The sequence below is a fragment of the Vulpes lagopus genome, chromosome 4, assembly GCF_018345385.1.
Source record: "Vulpes lagopus strain Blue_001 chromosome 4, ASM1834538v1, whole genome shotgun sequence".
Classification (NCBI taxonomy): Eukaryota; Metazoa; Chordata; class Mammalia; order Carnivora; family Canidae; genus Vulpes; species Vulpes lagopus.
Window position 1 is genome coordinate 113,617,365 of NC_054827.1, and position 22,631 is coordinate 113,639,995.

At 41.1% G+C, this 22,631-nt stretch overlaps 1 protein-coding gene across 3 annotated transcripts in view; it reads right to left on the reverse strand.

Annotated features, from left to right (window-relative positions):
* Positions 1–22,631, reverse strand: part of BLM (BLM RecQ like helicase) — a 94,758-nt gene that overhangs the window by 10,986 nt on the left and 61,141 nt on the right. For all 3 annotated transcript variants that reach the window (XM_041751025.1, XM_041751027.1, XM_041751026.1), the window contains 4 exons: positions 21,315–21,475; positions 15,433–15,628; positions 12,651–12,841; positions 7,539–7,686 (listed from right to left, as the gene is read on the reverse strand). In XM_041751025.1, the coding sequence (XP_041606959.1) occupies positions 7,539–7,686; positions 12,651–12,841; positions 15,433–15,628; positions 21,315–21,475 (696 nt within the window). The remainder of the gene's footprint in view (positions 1–7,538; positions 7,687–12,650; positions 12,842–15,432; positions 15,629–21,314; positions 21,476–22,631) is intronic.

The following is a 22,631-nucleotide window of genomic DNA, read 5'->3' on the forward strand; positions in this document are numbered from 1 at the left end:
ACCTCCCCTGCACCCCACTCGCTGAGAGTACCATCCTGGGCTGGATCTTTGGTTTCATATCCAATCTGCTGTAATTATTAATGTCTTCATTATAAACACAACTTTATTATAGCAATCTACTTGAGAAGCCTTGTGACACTGATTATAATCAGAATTAACAGTTACTTTGTAAAGCTTTAGCTCTATTTTAAGAGTTCCAAATAATTACGTTATTGTAAATGTCAGATGGCTTCTGGTCACATACACCCCATGATTCAAGTTTTCCTTCCTTCAAGTGGTTTGTATCCCTGAAACGTCACATTACAGGATCAGGACCACTGCTCTGGTAATAGTGGGTTTGGGTAATATGGACCAGCCTGGTGCTGCGGATAACTAAGAAAGCTGGAAAAATAAATAAACTTAAAAAAAAAAAAAAAAAGTTGGGGGATGGGGGAGCTAGCTGGCTCAGTCGGAGGAACATAGGACTCTTTTTTTTTTTTTTAAAGATTTTATTTATTTATTCATGAGAAACACACACAAAGAGAGGCAGAGACACAGGCAGAGGGAGAAGCAGGCTCCATGTAGGGAACCCAATGTGGGACCTGATCCCGGGACTTCAGGATCACACTCCTGCCGAAGGCAGGCACCAAACCGCTGAGCCACCTGGGGATCCCCTGAACACAGGACTCTTGATCTCAGGGTTATAAGTTTGAGCCCCACACTGGTTGTAGACATTACTAAAAACAAACAAACTTTGGGAAAAAAAGAAAGCTGAGTGAAACAATTTTCTTAACATGAGAAAGAGCTAACAAGAAACTGAGTAATGTCGGGAATCCCTGGGTGGCTCAGCAGTTTAGCACCTGCCTTTGGCCCAGGGCATGATTCTGGAGTCTCCGGATTGAGTCCCACATTGGGCTCCCTGCATGGAGCCTGCTTCTCCCTCTGCCTGTGTCTCTGCCTCTCTCTCTCTCTGATGAATTAAAAAAAAAAACCAAAAACAAAACCCAGAATGTCAGGAAATTGTTTGACTTAGTAATCTTTCTAGGAATCCACATGAAAGGTGCAATCAGTGATGCAATTGAAGGTGTATTTAAGAGGCCATTTATCATGTCATTATGTGTAATAGAAAAATATGTCCTTAAGTAAGACTACTTAAATACATCTCATCAGTATGATAAAATATAAATTACTAAAAGCTATTCTAGAATAAAAAATTAAGAAATGCTTATCTTATTAAATAGAAATGATATAAATTATATGTACAATGATACGTATGTGATTGTGAACAAATACACATTAAAATATTAGCAGTTTTGGGCAGCCCGCATGGCTCAGCGGTTTAGCGCTGCCTTCAGCCCAGGGCATGATCCTGGAGACTGGGATCGAGTCCCGCATCAGGCTCCCTGCATGGAGTCTGTTTTTCCCTCTGCCTGTGTCTCTGCCTCTCTCTCAATCTGTGTCCCTCATGAATAAATAAAATCTTAAACAAATTATAAATAAAATATTAGCAGTTTTTTTCTGGAGTTACTTACATTTTACATATTGCAATGTGGAGTGATTATGTATCACTCTTATAATACATTATTTCATCTGCAACCCCTTATTCCCCCAGACCCCCCAAAGAGGTCCAAACTAGAAGGCAAGAATCCAGAAAGAGGGAGCATTTGGGTGGCTTAGTCAGTTAAGCATCTACCTTTGGCTCCGGCACATGATCTCAGGGTCCTGGGATGGAGCCCTGTGTCAGGCTCCCTGTTCAGCAGGGAGTCTGCTTCCCCCTTTCCTTCTCTCCTCCTGCTTGTGCTCTATCCTCTTCAAATAAACACAATCTTAAAAGGGTGGGGAGGGGTGGGAACACCTGGGTGGCTCAGTTGGTTAAACATCTGTCTTCAGCTCAGGTTGTGATGCTGGGTCCTGGGATGGAGCCCTATGTAGGGTCAGGCTCCCTGCTCAGCAGGGAGTCTACTTCTCCCTTTCCCTCTGCTGCTCCCCCTGCTCATGCTCTCTCTCTCTATCTCAAATAAATAAATAAAAATCTTAAAAAAAAAAAAAAAAAAAAAAAAGAATCCAGAGAGTGAAGATCAACACTGAAGGTTGCTTTTGTCCTGAGGAATGAAGGTCCAGAAGGAACAGCTGAGAAACTGAGTAAACCATATTCCTATGCCAATCTAGGTATGTTTTAATAAATAAATGCATCTATTAATTGCTTTATCTATTTTTTAAATTAAAGTAAGGCATGTCCATGGGAAAAATAATAGTACAGAAAGGTTTGGAATAAAAAGCAACATTCCTTTTTTAAATAAGATTTTATATACTTATTAGAGAGAGAGTGTGTGTATGCAGGCACAGGCCTGGGGCAGGGGAGGAGCAGAGGGGGAGGGAGAGGAAGGGCGAAAGAATCCCAAGCAGACTCATGAGCCCATTTAGTGAGCCTGAGATCATGACCTGGGCGGAAACCAAGAGTAGGATGCCTAACTGACTGAGGCAGCTGGGTGCCCCAGGCAGTCCTGTTTTAAATAGCTTTTGTTTTCAGCTCTTCTGGTGGCTCCTTCTAGGAGGAACCCAAACTCTTGCTGTCTAGTCATTCTACTAGCCAGCGCTACCATCTGACATTTACCTACTAACTCCCCACTATGAAAGATGGGGCTTCATCTCATTTAGACCACTCCCTGTGGGCAGCCCTGGTGGCGCAGCGGTTTGGCGCCGCCTGCAGCCCAGGGTGTGATCCTGGGGACCTGCTCATGAGTCTGCTTGGGATTCTTTCGCCCTTCCTCTCCCTCCCCCTCTGCTCCTCCCCTGCCCCAGGCCTGTGCCTCCATACACGCTCTCTAATAAGTATATAAAATCTTTTTTATTTTTATTTATTTTATTTTTTAAATTTTTTTTTAAATTTTTTTATTTATTTATGATAGTCACAGAGAGAGAGAGAGAGGCAGAGACACAGGCAGAGGGAGAAGCAGGCTCCATGCACCGGGAGCCTGATGTGGGATTCAATCCCGGGACTCCAGGATCACGCCCTGGGCCAAAGGCAGGCGCCAAACCGCTGCGCCACCCAGGGATCCCTAAAATCTTTTTTAAAAAAAGGAATGCCTCTCTCTCTCTCTCTCTCTCACGAATAAATAAATAAAGTCTTTAAAAAAAAAATTGACCACTCCCTGCATTTCATCTTGCCTCAAATTTGGCAAGTTATCTAATATCAGCTCATTTCTTGATTATTTTGTAATTTTAGACAGAACTTGTGGCTACTCTACCTTCTACCTAGGAGGAATGAGCTCCCCAAGTACTCCCCTTTTGTTAAGTGTACTTTTATTTTTACATCATCAAGATTAACACATCTTGTCCTGTTCTCTAAACAATTTACCGTTTATACATTGACTCTGTCACAGCCCGTCAGCAGTGTTTATGACAAGTTTCCTTCCCTACTTAGAAGGTCCTGACTCCTGTGCAACCCTCAGGAGAATGTTTATTGCACCCAGACAACTGGATTTTTTTGGTATATTTTATCAATTCCTCAAAATCATGTAACAATTTCCTTGGTTTTACACATTTGACCTTGGCTCTTTTTGTATAATCTTTCACATGGAATTTCTCAGTGTCTTTCTTCTTGTTGAAAATTAACATTTGCATTCTTAAAACTGTCATCAAAAAATTTCATTTCTTATTCCTTCTCACATTGCTTAGGACCTATTTGTCTTGATTTTCTGTTATAATTTGCACAGACTGCTTATTGGACCTGCTGCATAGCTTGTGGATCTGGGCTTTCTTCTCCCTGGACCCATGGGTCAGCTCCCGTTTATGGTATTAGAATGTGTGCACTCATTTTGCCTTCGAGCTTCTAGGGTTGCTGACATTAACTGCCAGTTTGGCTTTGGTTTCTGTCTTTCCAAAGTTTTCATAATTATCTCTGAAGGGGTCCAGAACATGCCACTGTGGCATAAACATTATTTTAAGCAGAAGGCATTTGAGTTCCTGAGACCTCTTATCTGCAAAAAAGCAGAGACCCCCCAAAACTCAATTGTCCTAAGTTCTTTCCCTGGGAGCAACCAAATTAGACTGATTCTTATCACTGAAGATGAGAAGGCTCCATACCACTCCTAAACACTGTCACAAACTATCTTATCTCCCTCTCATCTCTTCTTCTAGAAAGCCCATTTATCTTTCCAAAAAACCATTTGTTTTCCCCTAAGCACTCTTTTCCCCTTCTGCTAGTAAGATGGTATATAAGCCCCAACTCTAATTGGCCCTTTGAGTCTTCCCACCTTTTTAAAGATTTTATTTATTTATTCATGAGAGACACAGAGATAGACGCAGAGACATAGGCAGAGGGAGAAGCAGGCTCCCTGTAAGCCTGATGTGGGACTTGATGCCAGGACTCCGGGATTACGCCCTGAGCCAAAGGCAGACATTTAACCACTGAGCCATTCAGGTGCCCCCGAGTCACATTTTGATGAAATCTGTCTTTTGTCAGATGAATTTACAGGCCCCAACCACTAAATATAACAGGATGGAGGAAGTTTTTCTTCCCCAACATCATTTTATTCTTGGCATTCTCAAATCTCATCTTATAAAGTATCTCCTTTGGCCTTCAGTGGAAGGTTGTATTCTGAAGGCCTTTTTCTTTCACTCAGAAATTTTCTATTATCACTGATTTGATAACTCCCTCTACTTTCTGTTTTGTTTTTTTTTTAAGATTTTATTTATTCATGAGAGACAGAGAGAGAGAGAGAGAGAGAGAGAGAGAGGGCCAGAGACACAGGCAGAGGGAGAAACAGGCTCCATGTAGGGAGTCTGACGCGGGACTCAATCCCAGGACTTCAGGATCACACCCTGGAATGCAGGCGGCGCTAAACCGCTGTGCCACCAGGGCTGCCCTCTACTTTCTATTTCAAAAATTACGTCAGATTTCACATCTCCAAAGAACTGATCTATTTTATTTCTCTCATACTTTTCATGTATCTTTTTGCTCAGGGCCTAGAAAATTTATTGACTTTATCTTTCAACATTTCCACTAAACTTACTTTGTCAATCATTAAAAAATTTTAACAGCTCTTGGGGAGCCTGGTCAGCTCAGTCGAAGGAGGCTGAGTCTCTTGATCTCAGGGTTCTAAGTTTGAGCCCCATGCTGGGGATAGAAATTATTTAAAAATATATAAATAAAATAATAATAAAGAAGATTTATTTGAGAGAGAGCATGAGCAGGGAGGAGGGGCAGAAGGAGAAGCAGACACCCTGACTGAGCAGGGAGCCCAACGTGGGGCTCAATCCCAGGACCCTGAGATCATGACCTGAGCTGAAGACAGATGCTTCACTGACTGAGCCACCCAGGTGCCCCAATAAGTAAGATTTTTAACAGTTCTCCCTCATTCTTTGTATCTTTTCCATAACATTATTACTTAAGTCTTTGTGAAGATTCAAAATTAGGAGTTTCTCCTCCCTTCTCCCTAAAGGTACTAATTATTTTCTAAATTCTCTATATCCCAGGGTTAAATACTTACTTGGTTTTTCTTGATTGTCCAGTTGTATTTAACCTGCAGGCATCAGGTTAAACTTTTGAGGTGGATTTCCTGTTATTTAATTTTTCTTAATCCGAAAAAAACCCCACTATTTTTTATTTGAGAGAGAAAGAGAGTGCATGAATGTGCAAGGGAAGGGGCAGATGGTGAGGGAGAGAATCTCAAGCAGACTCCTCGCTGAATGTGGAACCTGATGCAGGGCTCCATCTCATGACCCTGAAATCATGACCTGAGCCAAAACCAAGAGTAGGATGCTTAACTAAGTTATCTAGATGCCCTTCCTCTGTTATTTTGTATCTATTTCCCCTCAAATTCCCCCCATGAATAGGAGTACCCAGGTTTGTTTTAGGGTGAGTGGGTGGGCTGGGTGGTTCCCAAATGCCACTTAGGGGCTTGGGCCCCTAACTCAGCTGCCTTTCTATTCCTTTTTTTTTGTTTTAAGAAGCTTTATGTTTATTTTTAAGATTTTATTTATTTATTAATGAGAGACAGAGAGAGAGAGGCAGAGACACAGGCAGAGAGAGAAGCAGGCTCCATGCAGGGAGCCCGACATGGGACCCGATGCCTGGTCTCCAGGATCACAACCCAGGCCGAAGGAGGTGCCAAACTGCTGAGCCACCCAGGCGTCTCTGCCTTTCTATTCCTTAGGCAGTTTTGTTCTAGAATCAATTCCAGGCTGGTATTTGATACAGTTCTCTCGTGGGCAGTCTTTAATTGCTCCCTCCTATTTCTGGCTCCCCTACTTTTGCTCCCACCCCCTGGGCCTGTAGACTAGTCTGAGGCCCACTGATAATGGACTTCTGCGTGGCTGACAGTCCTTCCTCTTCTATGACTCTCTCCCTACATTCATTTTGCATGGTGGCCTTTTGTATTTCAGTACACTTGGCACCATGCTTCTATCCATTTCCTAAAAGATTTGAAAAACCTTGAATCTGATGATGGTCTCTTTCTGGTGCTCTAATGCCCTAATGAATTGAATCCCCATTTTACTTCCTTACTATTACTTTAATAGGGCCTCAAACAAACAAAAAGACATACTTTTGCCCAGGCTGCCATCTGGAACTGGAAGTCATTCAACAGATAATTCTCCAATTAAGTTATATTCCATTCATTCAGATGGAATTTTGATGCTTTAATATTTTCTTTGTACTAATTTTTATTACTACTACTATCTTTTTGACATATAATTGATATACAATAATATATCAGTTTCATGTGTACAGCATAGCAATCCAACAATTCTATACATTGTGTCTTGCTTACCATGAGAGGTGGTCACCAGTTGTCACCATACGTTATTACAATATTACTGTTGACATTTTCTATCCTGCACTTCTCATTCCCATGATGTATTCATTTTATTTTACTTTATTTTTAAGATTTTTATTTATTTATTCATGAGAGACAGAGAGAGGCAGAGACATAGGCAGAGGGAGAAGCAGGCTCCCTATGGGGAGCCTGATGCAGGACTCAATCCGGGGTCCCCAGGATCACAACATGAGCTGAAGGCAGATGCTCAACTGCTGAGCCACCCAAGTGTCCCGATGTATTCATTTTATAACTGGAAGTTTGCACCTCTTAATTCCTATCACTCATTTACCCTATTATTTCCTTTTCTGAATATGAAGAGCTCACCTTAGTGACATATAAATTCTATATAAATAATTGGTAAAATTAATAAAAGCTTATTTTTGTTTGTAACTCATAAAAGTTTTATTCTGAAATCCTTAATTTCATTTTTAAATAGTTTAAAATTTTTATTTACTTGAGAGAGACAGAAAGAGACAGTGTGCACATAAGCAAGGGGAGGGGGAGAGGGGGAAGCAGATTCCTCACTGAGCAGGGTGCCTCATGCAGAGCTTGATCTCCGGACCCTGAAATCATGACCTGAGCCTAAGGCAGATACTTAACTGAGTCACCCAGGTGTCCCCGAAATCCTTAATTTCTACAAGAAAATAGACGAGAGATTTTTTTCTGTGTACTTGTGATGAATTCTTTAGATGCTCAATCTTAATTACTGTAACTCAAACAATAAAACGGACAACTTACCCAAGAAAATGTCAACTAGCATATTCATAGTAAATCTCCCAGAAGGACCTAATTGGTTTTTAATTCTTGTTCCTTGTGATGAACTATGTTCTTGAACAAATCTTACAATATTTTTTACATCATCAGTCACATCTCTTGTCTTATAATCCTATGAATAAAAAGAGATTACCAAAAAAGAAAAAAGAAAAAAAAGGAGATTACCTTCTGCTGTAATGAAGCCAATACCTAAGTTGCTAGGGTTTAATATTACCTGCGGTATAGTCTTATAACCAATTTCCACACCAAAACCAAGACCCAAACCCAAATTTCTTTTTTTAAAAGATTAAAAAAAATGTATTCATTTGATGGGCAGCCCAGGTGGCTCAGTGGTTTGGTGCCGCCTTCAGCCCAGGGTGTGATCCTAGGATCCCAGGATTGAGTCCCGCATTGGGCTCCCTGCATGGGGCCTGCTTCTCCCTCTGCTGGTGTCTCTGCCTCTCTCTCTGTGTCTCTCATGAATAAATAAATAAAATCATTAAAAGAAAAAATGTATTCTTTTGAGAGAGAGAGAGTGCACTTGTGTGCACACACACGAGCAGGGGGAGGAGCAGAGGGAGAGGGAGAAACAGACCCCGCTGACCAGGTAGCCTGACTCAGGGCTCTATCCCAGGACCCTGGGATCATGACCTGAGCCAAAGACAGATGCTTAACTGACTGAGCCACCCAGGTGCCCCCAAACCCTAATTTCCAATGTTCTTTCTTTTCTAAGTTCTTACATTAACCTTGTGCCTAGAACAATTAGCACTCTACCATATCTACTTTACTACTGTGTTAGAGACATTCCTCTCCTTACAGACATTCTTCCATTCCTCTTCCATTCTGTTACTTGGATGGTGACTTCTGCGATCAAAAACAGTGCCCCCCCCAAAAAAAACCCCACTGCCCAACCATGCAAATCTATGAGTTCTGATTGCTTTTGGGCCTTTGGTGCTGTAGTCAACCATTTTAATGATGGCCTGGCAGCTCCCTTTCTTCTCTCTGGTCTCCAAACTCAGCCTACTTTTTAAAGTATTACTGTATGATTTATCTGCTTTCATCTATCCTAGATCTCCAAACTAGTAATTCTAACCACTCACTGTTCTCAAAAGCGGCATCAAGCTCCTGGCCTCTGCCTATGCAGCCGCCTCACCTTCTACCCCTTGTTCCTCTGCCACGGTCTCACAACAAGACAAACAGGTTTCTTGTCTTATTCTAACAGTTGGTAGTGATTCTGAGGTTCTATCTAGAACCATCATGAAACAGTGCTCTGTCACTCTAACGCAGTTCCTGCCTTAATTCTTGGTGACTCAGCAGACAGATGCTCCACCTTGGCCTCTGGCATCTTGATCTCCTCTGCCCCAGTGACCCTGTCTTCCATGTTTGCAGCAACTCACTCCCCTGGTCACACCTACCACCTTGGCCTCACTAAAAGCGGCAACCCCTTCATTCTTTGACTGCCACCTTATGCCATCTTGTATATTCTGACTCCAACAACCCACTAATTCCCATCCTCATCTGATCTCCTAACTCAGCTTAAATTCCACAGCCCGTCATTACAATACTACCTTTCATGTACCTTAAGTTCCCTTGCCTTTAGGTCACTTCATCACATTCATTGTTCAACGGATGATACACATTAGTTCCAACTCTTCATCATTCCATGCCCGAGCCTTGGTGGCTGACCTTGGCTGGAGAACATGTGCAGCCATGTTGAAAGTCTGCACTTTCAACAAATGGCCAGAAACCTCAAGTGAATCCCTCACTCGGCCAGGTCATCATCACACACCCTTGGTCTAGTACCCCCCCATTCAGGGATGAGCATACTGTGGCCCATGAGCTGTACTCCTGTTTCCGTACATCAAATTTTATTGGAACAAAGCCATGGAAAATTGATGTATTTACTGTTTATATTTGCTTTTGGGCTAAAAGAGCAGAGTTGAGTACTTGTGACAGAGACCATGATTCCAGGACCCACAAAGCCTGGTTTGCTGACCACTGTCCAAGATAACTACTTCTCTTGCTCCTTTCTCTTCAATTCTCTTTTCCTGACCATTAGCTGACCACTTCATCTGCTACTTCACAGAAAATGAAAGCAACCACAAGAGAGCTTTCACAAACTTCCCTCACATCATCTATCACTGGCAAAGGCTCCATAGTCTTCTTCCTCCTGCTATTACGGATGGACTATCTCGGTTCCTACCCAGAGCCAACTCTGGACTTGTGCACTAGATCCCTCCACTACCCACCCTCTTCAAGCTCTTCAAGGACATTGCATCTGTGGTTCTCCCCTCTTCTGACACAATAAAGTTTTCACCCTATACAGGTACATTCTTTTTTTTTTTTTAAGTCTTCTTTTTTTTTAGATTTTATTTATTTATTTATCTATTTATTTATTTTAGATTTTATTTATTTATTCATGAAAGACACACAGAAAGAGGTAGAGACACAGGCAGAGGGAGAAGCAGGCTCCATGCAGGGAGCCTGACATGGGACTTGATCCTGGGACTCCAGGATCATACCCTGGGCTTAAGGTGGCGCTAAACCGCTGACCCACCCAGGATGCCCCTACAGGTACATTCTTATCAGAGACATATATTACTTCTGTCTTTTCCTGATTCCACTCCCCTTGCCAGCTGCTATCTCATTTTTCTGATCATCCTTGAAGCAGAACTTAAGAGAGTTTTCTATTTTCACTACCTCCAGTTTGGCCCCACGCTACTGAAACTGGCCAAACAAATCTAAGCTACCATGATTCCTGTGGTGCTAACGCCAGTGGCATATTCTCGGTCCCTTTCCTTCTTGGCTTAGGAGCAGCATTTGAGGTGTGAGTACTCCCTCCTCCCTAAAACGCTTTCTGTCTGTATGTTTTCCTCTTACCTTGCTAATTCTCTTTCTTGGTCTCCTTTCCTAGCCCCTCCTCTTCTCCTTAAACTCTTAATGTCCTAGGACTCAATGCTTTGGTTTTCTTATCTTTGGTCTAATCTTAGACCTCTGAAGATTTCATCTGCTCTTATGGCTCTGAATACCATCTGTGTACTAACCACTCCCAAATTTGTAGGTACCACAAGCCTCTTTTCAGAATTCCTGAATCTAACAGACACATCTAACTCAAAACACCCCAAACTGAACTGATTTGCCCTGCCAAATGGCCATCCCCAAACATTCTGGCTGAGAGTCACATCACACCACCCCTCCAGTGGCTTCTCTGGCCTGCCATTTCCTTTCCTTCAACTGACTCTTAGCTGTGCCCAGCTAAACGGGCTTCCCTGCCATCCTTCAAATACACAGGCATACCCACCCTCGCCTCTAATACCCTGAGGCTAAGAATGCCCATATCCAGGGAGCTGCTTAGCTAACTACAAGTATCCTCTCAGGTAGGCTGCATCTCTGTGCTAAGACTTCCCTGGGCCAATTTACCTGATCCTGAACCTTCATCCCATCCGTTATTCTGGGCTCCTTACGTTGCTGTGCTCGCATGCCCTTACACTGTACTCAGACTCCCTCTGTGAGGATGTAAGCCCCACAGGGGTAGGGATCTTTTTATTTTGTTCAGTTACGCATCCCAATCTCCTAGAATGGTACCCTCACACAGCAGGCACTCAATAAACATTTGTTAAACAAGAACTGATCAGCAATGTCGCAGGGTAGGGCTTGAGGAATCTGGAGATCCTACCCTGAGAGAGAGTACACCACCCTCTGTTCTGGCTACTGCTGCGTATCTTTGTGACTGTGCTTATCACATGGCATTACAATCATGTGAATACATGTATGTCTGTCCCCCTCCAGTCTATGAACTGGCCCATAGCACACTCATTTGTGAATCTCCAGCATCTTGCATAGACATTTCAAATAATGTATCAAATGTGAAAACACTCTGTAAACTGCAATGTCTCTCTGTACGGAGACATTAAAACACAGAATTACCATGAGAGGTAAAATTAAGTACCTAATGATTGAATTTAACAACTTCTCATGGTTATTTTTAGGACAGATGATAGCAAACTCATCTAGAATCTATTGCCATTAATTCTTTATAGTTTTTAAATAACCAATTTATAGTATAACATAATTAACCTGATTCAAACACACAATATACTAGTTACTATAACTCTCTTCAGAATTACAACTTCAAATATATATTGGGATCGAATCTAAATATTCTATCTGTCCATGTTGGATCTTTCCAGATAAATGATATTTCTTTTTTTTTTTAATTTTTATTTATTTATGATAGTCACAGAGAGAGAGAGAGAGAGAGAGAGAGAGAGGCAGAGACACAGGCAGAGGGAGAAGCAGGCTCCATGCTCCGGGAGCCCGATGTGGGATTCGATCCCGGGTCTCCAGGATCGCGCCCTGGGCCAAAGGCAGGCACTAAACCGCTGCGCCACTCAGGGATCCGATAAATGATATTTCTAAAATACCCTATAAGCCTTATTGCACATATAAAACCTTAATATTTTATTTTATTTTTAAATTTTATTTATTTATTCATGAGAGACACACAGAGAGAGGGGCAGAGACACAGGCAGAGAGAGAAGCAGGCTCCATGCAGGAAGCCCAACGTGGGACTCGATCCCATGACTCAAGGACCATGCCCTGGGCCGAAGGCAGGCACTAAACTGCTGAGCCATCCAGGGATCCCCAAAACCTCAATATTTTAGATAGGTCCGGTATATTTTTTTTATAGGCTTCTAATCTGAAAGCTATTCCACAGAATTACTATTAAATGTTTCTATTCCAGGGGATCCCTGGGTGGCGCAGCGGTTTGGCGCCTGCCTTTGGCCCAGGGCGCGATCCTGGAGACCCGGGATCGAATCCCACATCAGGCTCCCGGCGCATGGAGCCTGCTTCTCCCTCTGCCTGTGTCTCTGCCTCTCTCTCTTTCTCTCTGTATGACTATCATAAATAAATAAAAAAAAAAAAAAAATGTTTCTATTCCAAATTACTATGGGGAGGAAGCCATCTTTCCCCAGCTCAATCCCTGAGGGCACACTTATAGTAACCTAACTTGTACCTCACTTTGCCAAATTAAGAAAGAAAAAAAGTCCTGGCAATTTCCCGAATTACAAGGAATTTAAAACTTTCTTTTTTTACCTTTGTTTTACAGCAATTATCACAAGAAACATCAGGGTATTTCTTACAAAAATCAGGATTAAATCCAGTTTCACCAAAGTAAGCCAAAAGCTGTATTCTCCTGCATTCTGTTATATTTTCACAGTAATGCACCATACTATACAAATTATTGAAGTGAGTCTCTCTTGTATGACGGTTTCCATCTTTTTCCACTAAAAGAGGTGAAGACCAAAGTAAAAATACTTATTAGTATTAAGTAGAAAAAATAGAAGCAAATATCACAGAAATATACAGAATAGATTCATGTAACTTTAAATATTAAATGAAACAAAATTATTAATAGCATAGATATCAGTATGGTATCATTCTATATTCTATACTATGACCAACAGGGTATTTATGTTTATCCCTCAAATTTTTAGTTTTATAGGAATAAATGAAGATTGTCATCAGGAATATCTGAAAAATTTCTTCAGATCTTTATGATTCCCACTGATGAAGATGTGAATCAAATTTACTGTATTTATCAGATAAGCACATACTTAGCTGGATGTTCAAAGTCAGCAGAGCATGGAACCATGGCAGTGAGCCATGCACGTCCCTGGGCATCTAGGGTCAAAAGAGTTAAGCCAGCGGTTCCCGAGGTGTGTGCCAAGGAGCCCCGGGGTGCTGCAGTGAACTCACAGGGATGTTGGCAGGGTATTTTAAATCTAAGCACAGCAATATCTGACATCTGTTGAACACCACACAAACCACTAGTCCGAGGTAGCTCAGGGTGCTACATTCCTTCCGATGCCATCTCTGTGAAACTCAAGTTTTGGCAGTTGTCGTGATAAATACAAGTACCTCCAGAAAAATCCACGTGAAACAGGAAATACGGGTGGCAGTGTCTAATCTCATGTCAAGGTTTGAGAATCACATGCACACACTTTCTGTTTGTAAGCAATTGAGGTTAGTTAAGAATGAAAATAAAAAAATTAAAAATTTTTTTCTGATTTATGAGTATTATTTTTTTTCAAAATATTGCTAAGTGTTAAAAACTTAAAATACTTATTGAATTGTTTGGACCTAAATTAATCTAGGTTCTTTCTTTTTTTTTTTTTTTTAAAGATTTTATTTATTTATTCATGAGAGAGAGAGAGAGAGGCAGACACAGGTAGAGGGAGAAGCAGGCTCCCTGCAGGAAGCCTGATGTGGGACTCAATTCAGGGACTCTAGGATCATGCCCTCAGCCGAAGGCAGGTGCTAAACCACTGAGCCACCCAGGGATCCCCAATACAGGTTCTGTTTAAAATCACAAAAGGACATGCTAAGATTAAAAGTCCATTTTTTCACTGAGAATCATCTTGGTATATAGTGCAAGGGACATGGACTTTGGGGTTCAGATAGACCTGGGCCCCATCAGAGCTCTGCCACTTACTAGCTCTACATCTCTCGTCCTGCCATGTGAAATGAGGAGAGTAACAGCATTACCCATTAGGCCTGTTGTGAAGACTGGGTAAAGGGATATAATCAAGCAGTTAAGATAGCGCACAGAGCAGGTGCTAAGCAATGCCATCTATCTGTATTGCTGATACAACGTACTCTCCCCCCAACCCCCATTCCTATTGCTGCTGCTGCTCATCAGTGCTCTTGGGGGCAAGTCACAAAGGTTTCATGAAACTCCCTTTTACCATGGGATAAACTACCTCAAAAGCTAGGGATTATGGGCACAAAAGGGGACATGATACTTGGCACGGTGCCTGGTAAATGTCATGTCCATGTGTAGTATCTCTGGAAGGATCCATTCAAAAGTGGTCTCAAAATAGCAACTTTATTTGGGAAATGTATTTAACTACCACAATTTAGTAGAAAAATGGGCAAAGGGCCTAATAAAAGATTCTAAAATATGTATTACTTTAACCTAGCAAGTCTAAGTCTGGAAATTTGTTCTATACAGATTCTTTGCACATATGCCCAAAGATACCCGTAAAAGATGCTCAATACTGTACTGCTGATAACTGTGAAAAGCAATAAATAATCTAGGTATCAATTCCAACAGGACTGGTTAAAAAGCCATGGAATTCTACGTAGTTGAACAATACGTTATCCACCGGAGTCATAATTACATCCTCATGTAGACTGAAAACAATCAGCTTGCTATCAATCTACAAAAAAAGGCATACATAACCCCATTTACAAATTTTATTTCAATTAATTAATTAATTAATTAATTAATTAATCAGATAGAGAGGCAGAGACACAAGCAGAGGGAGAAGTAGGCTCCATGCAGGGAGCCCAACGCAGGACTCATTCCCAGGCCTCCAGGATCTCATCCTGGGCTGCAGGCGGCGCTAAACCGCTGCGCCACAGGGGCTGCCCCGAATTTACAAATTTTAAAATGTATGCATTTGGCAGGGGTAGACACTAAATATCAGATACTGCTTCTCTCTGATGGGGGAGTAGAAGGCTGAGATGGGAGAGAGAGACACGGGGGGGTTTATTTCTTAACCTGGTGATATGTGAAGGTTCGTTATTTCTCCCATTTGACCTTTCTGCGTGTCTGAAATCTATGTTACATGCAAGGATGCACACAGAGACTGGATCTGGAAGGATACAAAGGAAGCCAATAGCTGGAGTTATTTCTTAGGGCAGGATCACATACAAGGCATGGTTTGGACATTGTCTGCTGCTGTATCATTTGAGTGTTACATGACAAGCATGTAATACGTTTATAACTATTTAAAGAAAACTGGACCGAAAGTACCCCGATGGCAGGACAAGGTTCTATCACGAGACTGAAGAGGACAGGAGTTTGGCTTACTCAGGATGAGTCTCTTGAGTCGTGTCACATCATGATAGGTATAGAACAGCAGGCAGTGAGAAATTTCCCCATCTCTTCCAGCTCTGCCAGATTCTTGGTAGTAGCCCTCCACAGACTTAGGGAGAGATGCATGAATCACGAATCGCACATCAGGTTTGTCAATCCCCATTCCGAATGCTATTGTTGCACAGATGACCTGATGAAAAAGCAAAAACCTTTTAGACTCATAATAGATTTACAGGAACATTTACAGGCACCTCTAAAAGCTCCATCCTCTATTTTACTTTATTTATTTATTTTTAAAAAAGATTTTATTTATTTATTCCTAAGAGACACACAGAGAAGCAGAGATGTAGGCAGAGGGAGAAGCGGCCTCCATGCAAGGACCCTGATGTGGGACTCGATCCTGGAACTCCGGGAACACACCTAGAGCCAAAGGCAGATGCTCAACCGCTGAGCTACCCAGGCGTCCCTTTATTTTACTTTAAAGTATACTCTATACAACAATCTAATATCGTAACTTGGTCCCATTATTTAGCACGACTTATATGAGATCTTCATATACAAGATAACTGGCAATTTTATTAAGACCCAAGGAGGTAAAGAGAAACCTGCTATGGCAGGCACTTTTTTGTATGATTTGGAGTCATTATGGAAGAGGCCCAGAATCAAGAGCAGTCACCTCTTGCTGTGTTGCCATTGCTTATTCTCTTACATTTTTGATATGGAGGTGTGAGGAGCACTATCCACATGGCCATGATCACCAGGTCTATGATCATGAACACGTTGCTCAGGAGCCCACGTTACTCAGGCTGTTCCCAGGGCTTGAACTTCCAGCGGCCACCGCTGCCAGCTTCTCTGATGCTCTGGGAGCAATGGCATTCTCCCCTGCTCTGCTGCTTACCGTCTATGTTCCTAGGTGGGGCAGCTGATGGAACACACACAAGCAACAGCTGATTTCAAAGTAAAAACTTGTGACATTTTTATTGGAACTCATGTGGGTGAAAGTCTAAGTTGCTTATACTAGAAAAAAAAAAAAAGACTGGAGATTGTGCCTATGCAAATGACTTAGTAGGACAAGCCAGGTGACAGTTAAATTTCAGGAGCTTCATAAATTGGCTTTTAGTAAAAAGATCATTTTTAAGAATATCTATTTCAGTTGCAAATTTAGGACTTATTAAGTCAGACCAAAAAGTTACATCTCCAGGTAAAATTATATTATACAAATAAAGCTGCAAGGCTTTATTTTATTTTTTTAGCTCTTAAGAAAATAAACAGCGGCTGCAAGAACAGGATTTCAAAAGCAACTGAGCTACCTAGCAGCCAGACTGAGGCCTTGGTGCCTGAACAGTAGAAACAGCAACTGCAGGCTGTGAAGTGTGAGGCAGCAAATAAATGTGCTTGGCAACGTTGGGTCTGGCTGCGGCCTGAGCTATAGGCCAGTCAGCCCTCTAAATTTATGGCACTTTGATCAAAGGAAATGTCCTTGGAAAAGAGAAAGTCTACTGGAGCCTCTAGTGGTGGGGAGCAGGTGGAGAGGCCGGGCAGGGAGGTGTGGCAACCCACAGGCCCGTAGCAGTCCAAGAAGCAGGGGTGCATTTCCCCAGGTCAGGTGGGCCTAGGGCAGTGAGAGAGCGTGTAGGCTCCCAGCGAGTCGACATAGATGCCAAGTCCCCCTGAAAGCCTTTACTCCTCATCACTGGGAAAAACTTGCTTGGTCCAGCTGTTATTTCCTTATTTCTGTGTTGCTTTTAAAACTATAGACTAGACTATAATAATTTCTTTGTGAAGAAAAACAAGGAAGTTTTATTCTATCTTACAAATCTAACAAGATCAGGGTTGTCCAGTGATGGTATAATTAGCTAGTCTGAAAATGGAAACAAAAACTCACCAATTTTTTTAAACTATATATATTTTTTTTGTTTTTTTTCTTTTTTTTAAACTATATTTTTGATCAAAGTGTTTTATATGTATGCATACAAATATGTATATATGTGTGCATGGGTATTTATACTATACATATTTTTTTTCAAGAATTTATTTATATATTCATGAGAGAGAAAGAGAAGCAGAGACATAGACAGAGAAGCAGGCTCCTCACAGCATGCCTGATGTGGGACTGGATCCCAGGACTCCAGGATCACTCTCTGAGCCAAAGGCAGACGCTCAACCCCTGAGCCACCCAGGAGTCCCCCCCCCTTTTTTTTAGTCCCTTTTTTATGGTTTTAGATTCTATTTGTTCCTATGTTTCTCCATCATTTACATCTGAACATTTGCATATCATTATGAAATTCTTCATAAATCATTTTCAATGTCAGGAATGCACAATAATAGAGTCCTGAGTCACTCTCTCAGGACACTTAGGCTACTTACGATTAAAAATATTATTATACAGTCGATGATATTCTAATAACTTTGTTGTAAGTGCCTAGTACAATTATTGTGGTGTGCATGCGACAATGTATATAATTGCCAAGTCACTGTGTTGTATACCTGAAAGTAATATAATATTGTATATATCAGCTATACTTCAATTAAAAAAACCCCCAGAAAACCATAAACAAACACTGATACGAATTCCATTCGTGCGTTTCAAATCAGAAGCTCCTGTAATAGTCTGCTATGTTCTTTTCCAGAAAGGCTCTCAGAAGCATTGCAGGAAACTGCCTCTTATAGCACTATTAACAATTAATAGAAGTTTCCTAATACAAGAAGTGAAAATGGTCTCTCACTGTTTTAAGTTTGACTTCCTTTAATAACTAGCAAAGTTGCACTTTGAGAAACAATTCTACTTAGCTTTTTGTGGCTCCTTCTTTTTGATGTCTCTTGATAGCCTGGGGAAATTTATTATTTGAGACTCATGTTTTTCTTATCAAAGTTTTACATGCTCTTTGGTATGTTTTATTTGCTGGAGACATTATTTTCCTAGTTTTGCTATTTGCTATTGCCTTTAATTTTACCAATTAATAAGTGTTTATTTAGGTTTTTAATTGTTTCTAGCAATTATTTCCTTTTGAGCTCTTTTTAAGGTTGGGTTCTCTTCTAGTCAGAGTTCATACATTTAAAAATACCAATACTGGGGCATCTGGATGGCTCAGTGGTTGAGTGTCTGCCTTTGGCTCAGGTCGTGATCCTGGGGACCTGGGATCAAGTCTGGCATCAGGCTCCCTGGAGGGGGCCTGCTTCTCCCTGACTCTGCTTCTCTCTGTCTCTCATGAATAAATAAATAAAATCTTCAAAAAAATAAAAATATCAATACCTTTATTTACCTATAATTAATTTTGATAGGAGGATTCAAAATGATTCCCCCCCCAGCAGGTAAGGGGTACCAGTGGTTGGATTGTCCTCCTTTCCTCATTATTTTTCAATGTCATCCTTACCACATATTGTTTTTATAATGCCTTTTTTTAAAAAGATTTATTCATTTTGGGGGAGGGGAGGGGAAAGGAGGGGGTAGAGTCTCAAGCAGACTCTGCCTTAAGCAGGGAACCCTGCTTATGGGGCTTGATATCACAACCCTGAGATCACAACTTGAGCTGAAACCAAGAGCTGGGACACTCAATTGACTGCACCACCCACCCGGTGTGCTCTGTTTTCCAGTCTAATTCTGGACTTCTGTGTCACTGATCTGTCTGTAATGTACTGCAAAGCCAGTGTTCACGTGTTTTCATTTTCTTGCCCAAGTCTTTCAGTTATTTTAACTTGAATATTCTTCCAGATAAACTTTAGAAAAAGTTTATCAAAGAAAAAAAACCCACTGGAATTCTGCTTAGTTAAATATACAAATTAGGGAAGACTGGCATCTGTGATTACTTCAGTGGAGATAAGCTGGTGATACATTTTGGACTTTACATATCTGAGAGTGCTTTTCTGTTGTGTCCAACATCTGTGATGAGAGCTGGCTGTGAAATCCTACAGCTCCAGGCTTCCCTCCTTTGATTCTGAAGATGGTGTGTTCTGCTTTTGTTCTTCAGTGAAACAGTTTCAGGCCTGTTTTTTTGTAGAGTATCCTATTTCTCTATCTTCGTGAATGTAATTTCTTTCAGCTCTCTGCAAATCAAACAAAGTGGTGAACTCTGTCTACATGTAAGTTTTCCCCCAGCGACTCTGAGATAATGCTTTTAAATTTGTTAAATATTTGTTATGTATTCATTCAGAACACATCTGACTACTGTATCTACTTCAGCCATCTTGATTTCTTCCTTGGATACACTGATTATTCTTAAGCTGACATTTTCAAGATATTCACTACCTCGCTGATCCAAATGTCTGCACCAAGGTGAATCATTTATGTCTTGATACATAATTGGATTTGTTTTGCCTTTTTGTGAATTTTCTTATCTAGACTGAATTTTTTTTTTTTAAGATTTTATTTATTCATAGAGACACACAGAGAGAGAGGCAGAGACACAGGCAGAGGGAGAAGCAGGCTCCATGCAGGGAGCCCGACGTGGGACTCGATCCAGGGTCTCCAGGATCAGGCCCTGGGCTGCAGGCGGCGCCAAACCGCTGCGCCACCGGGGCTGCCCCTAGATAAACTGAATTTTTATTTGTGCCTTCATCTCTGCCTGTGGTCTTCTTATGGCAAAGTGCTTCTAGTTCATATATTGAGTCTTCTGGCATCTTTCCAAGGACCCCAAGCTAATACCCTCTAAGACTTTTTTCTGTTTCCATTATGAAATAATTTTGAGAGGTATTTTTCCTTTGAATCTTCGGGGTAATTTCTTTTTTTGTGAACTGAAAACTTCATAGGCTAAGAAAAAAAGTTATCAGTCATTTTCCTCAAATTCATCCTTGTATTTAGAGAGATCTATCCAAGGCTGCAACACTGGCACCTGTTGCCATACGGGATGTCTAGAGGGTTCTTAGTTCCATGTCTCTTGATCCACTTGGGTGAAAAATCTGTCATCTCAGAATCTCAACACAATTAATTATCAGGGAAATGCAAATTAAAATCACAATGAGATGCTGCTTCACATTCCCTAGGATGGATATGGTTAAAAAAATAAAGTAATAATAATAATAAGGAAGCATGGACACTAGAACCTCATATATCACTGGTGGAAATGTAAAGTTTAAAATTCTGTAGCTGCTTTAGAAAACAGTTTGGTAGTTCCTCAAAACATTAAATACAGTTACCATATGACTAAACAATTCCCCACTCTAGGTATCTATCCAAGAGAACTGAAAACATATTCATACAAAAACATGTACACGGATGTTCGCAGAAGCATTATTCACAATAGCCAGAAAGTGGGTACAACAAAATGTCCATTAACTGATGAATGGATAACAAACTAGGATATATTCATACAACAGAATGTGATCTGGTGCACAAAAAGAAAGTACTGATACATGCTACAACAAGATACATAATGCCTTGAAAACATTATGCTAAATAAGAGAAATTAGTCACAAAAGAACACATACTGTATAATTTCATTTATATGAAATGTCCAGAATAGGAAAAACTATAGAGACAGATTAGCAGTGGTTCCATTAGTTTTTGTCAGAGATGGGAGTTTGTGAAGTGGGGAGTGGCTGCTAACGGGTATGGAGTTTCTTTTTGCAATGATGAAATATTCTGGAATTAGATAATGGTGATGCTTGCACAACCCTGTGAATACACTAAAACCTACTGACTCATAAACTTTGAAAGGGCGAATTTTATGGTATGTAAATTACAACTGAATAAGAAAAAAATTTTTTTGATTTAGGAAAGAAAAAGCAACTTCAGAAGTCTCAAAAAAATCTGTTTTTAAATTTCAGTCTTATTTTGATGTTTGCTGTCTTTTCAGTAGAAAGAATTTTTATACTGCATGTGCAAGTTTGTTCATATACTATAAAAGATTATTTCCTTTGTTTATTTTAAAAAATGTTACCTGGCAGCCATCCTGATTAATCCACTTGTGCTGTACTTCATCCCTTGCAGAATCACTGAGGCCAGCATGATAAGCAAGAGCAGCAAGACCATCTTTCTGTAAAGTGTCAGCCATTGTATCACATTCTCGTCTGGAGAGGCAATAGATTATCCCGGAGTCATCTGCCAAGAAACCAAAACAGTATTGAGACATGAGAGCTTTTAACATAAGTAACAAAACAATTTCCTTTCTTTTTTTAAGTTGGCTCTAATTCCAGCATGGAGTCCAATGTGGGGCTCGAACCCATGACCCTGAGATCAAGACCCAAACTGAGATCAAGGGTGGGATGCTCAACCAACTTAGCCACTTGTTATGTTCTTAGAAATACATAAACCATAAGCAGACCTCCAGTCTTCTAATAGTAGCGGGTAACAGAGTAATTCAAGCAAGGAGTTCAGGTGGACTGGAAATGACAAGATGTGACCTTCTGGGGGCGTGTGGGTGGCTCAGTTGGTTAAGCGTCTGCCTTAGCTCAGGTCATGATCCCAGGGTCATGGGATTGAGCCCCACGTCAGGCTCCCTGCTCAGTGGGGGGGGGGGGGGGGGGGGGGGACTGCTTCTCTCTCAGCCTCTACTTTTCTCAGTGTTTGTGTTTCCTCTCTCTCTCAAATAAATTAAAAAAAACACGTGACCTTTTGTTCTATTTGTTCCCCAAATGACTCCTTATGTGGACGTGGAGGAAGCCTGGGCTCTATTTCACGCTGGCAATAAAATGGAAAGAGGGTACCCTTACACAAATGCTGCGGAAAGCGTATAGCTGTATGTATCAGCCTTAGAAATGCATCTAGGAAGCTAATCTAGGAAATAAAGTGGTACAAGGACTTCTGTGAAAAGTTTTGTTTCTACTTTTTAAAATTAGAAAAATTTTAATGGCCAACATTAGGACATTAAGAAATAAGATACTGGGGATCCCTGGGTGGCTCAGCGGTTTGGCGCCTGCCTTTGGCCCAAGGAGCAGTCCTGGAATCCCGGGATCGAGTCTCGTGTCGGGATCCCGGCATGGAGCCTGCTTCTCTCTCTGCCTCTCTCTCTCTCTCTATGTCTATCATGAATAAATAAATAAAATCTTAAAAAAAAAAAAAAAAAGATACACTGAAACTTTTTTTTTTTTTTTTAAAGATTTCATTTATTTGTTCATGAGACACACAGAGAGAGGCAGAGACATAGGCAAAAGGGAGGAGCAGGCTCCCTGCGGGGAGCCCGATGTGGGACTTGATCCCAGGACCCTGGGATCACAACCTGAGCCAAAGGTAGACAGTTAACTACTGAGCCACCCAG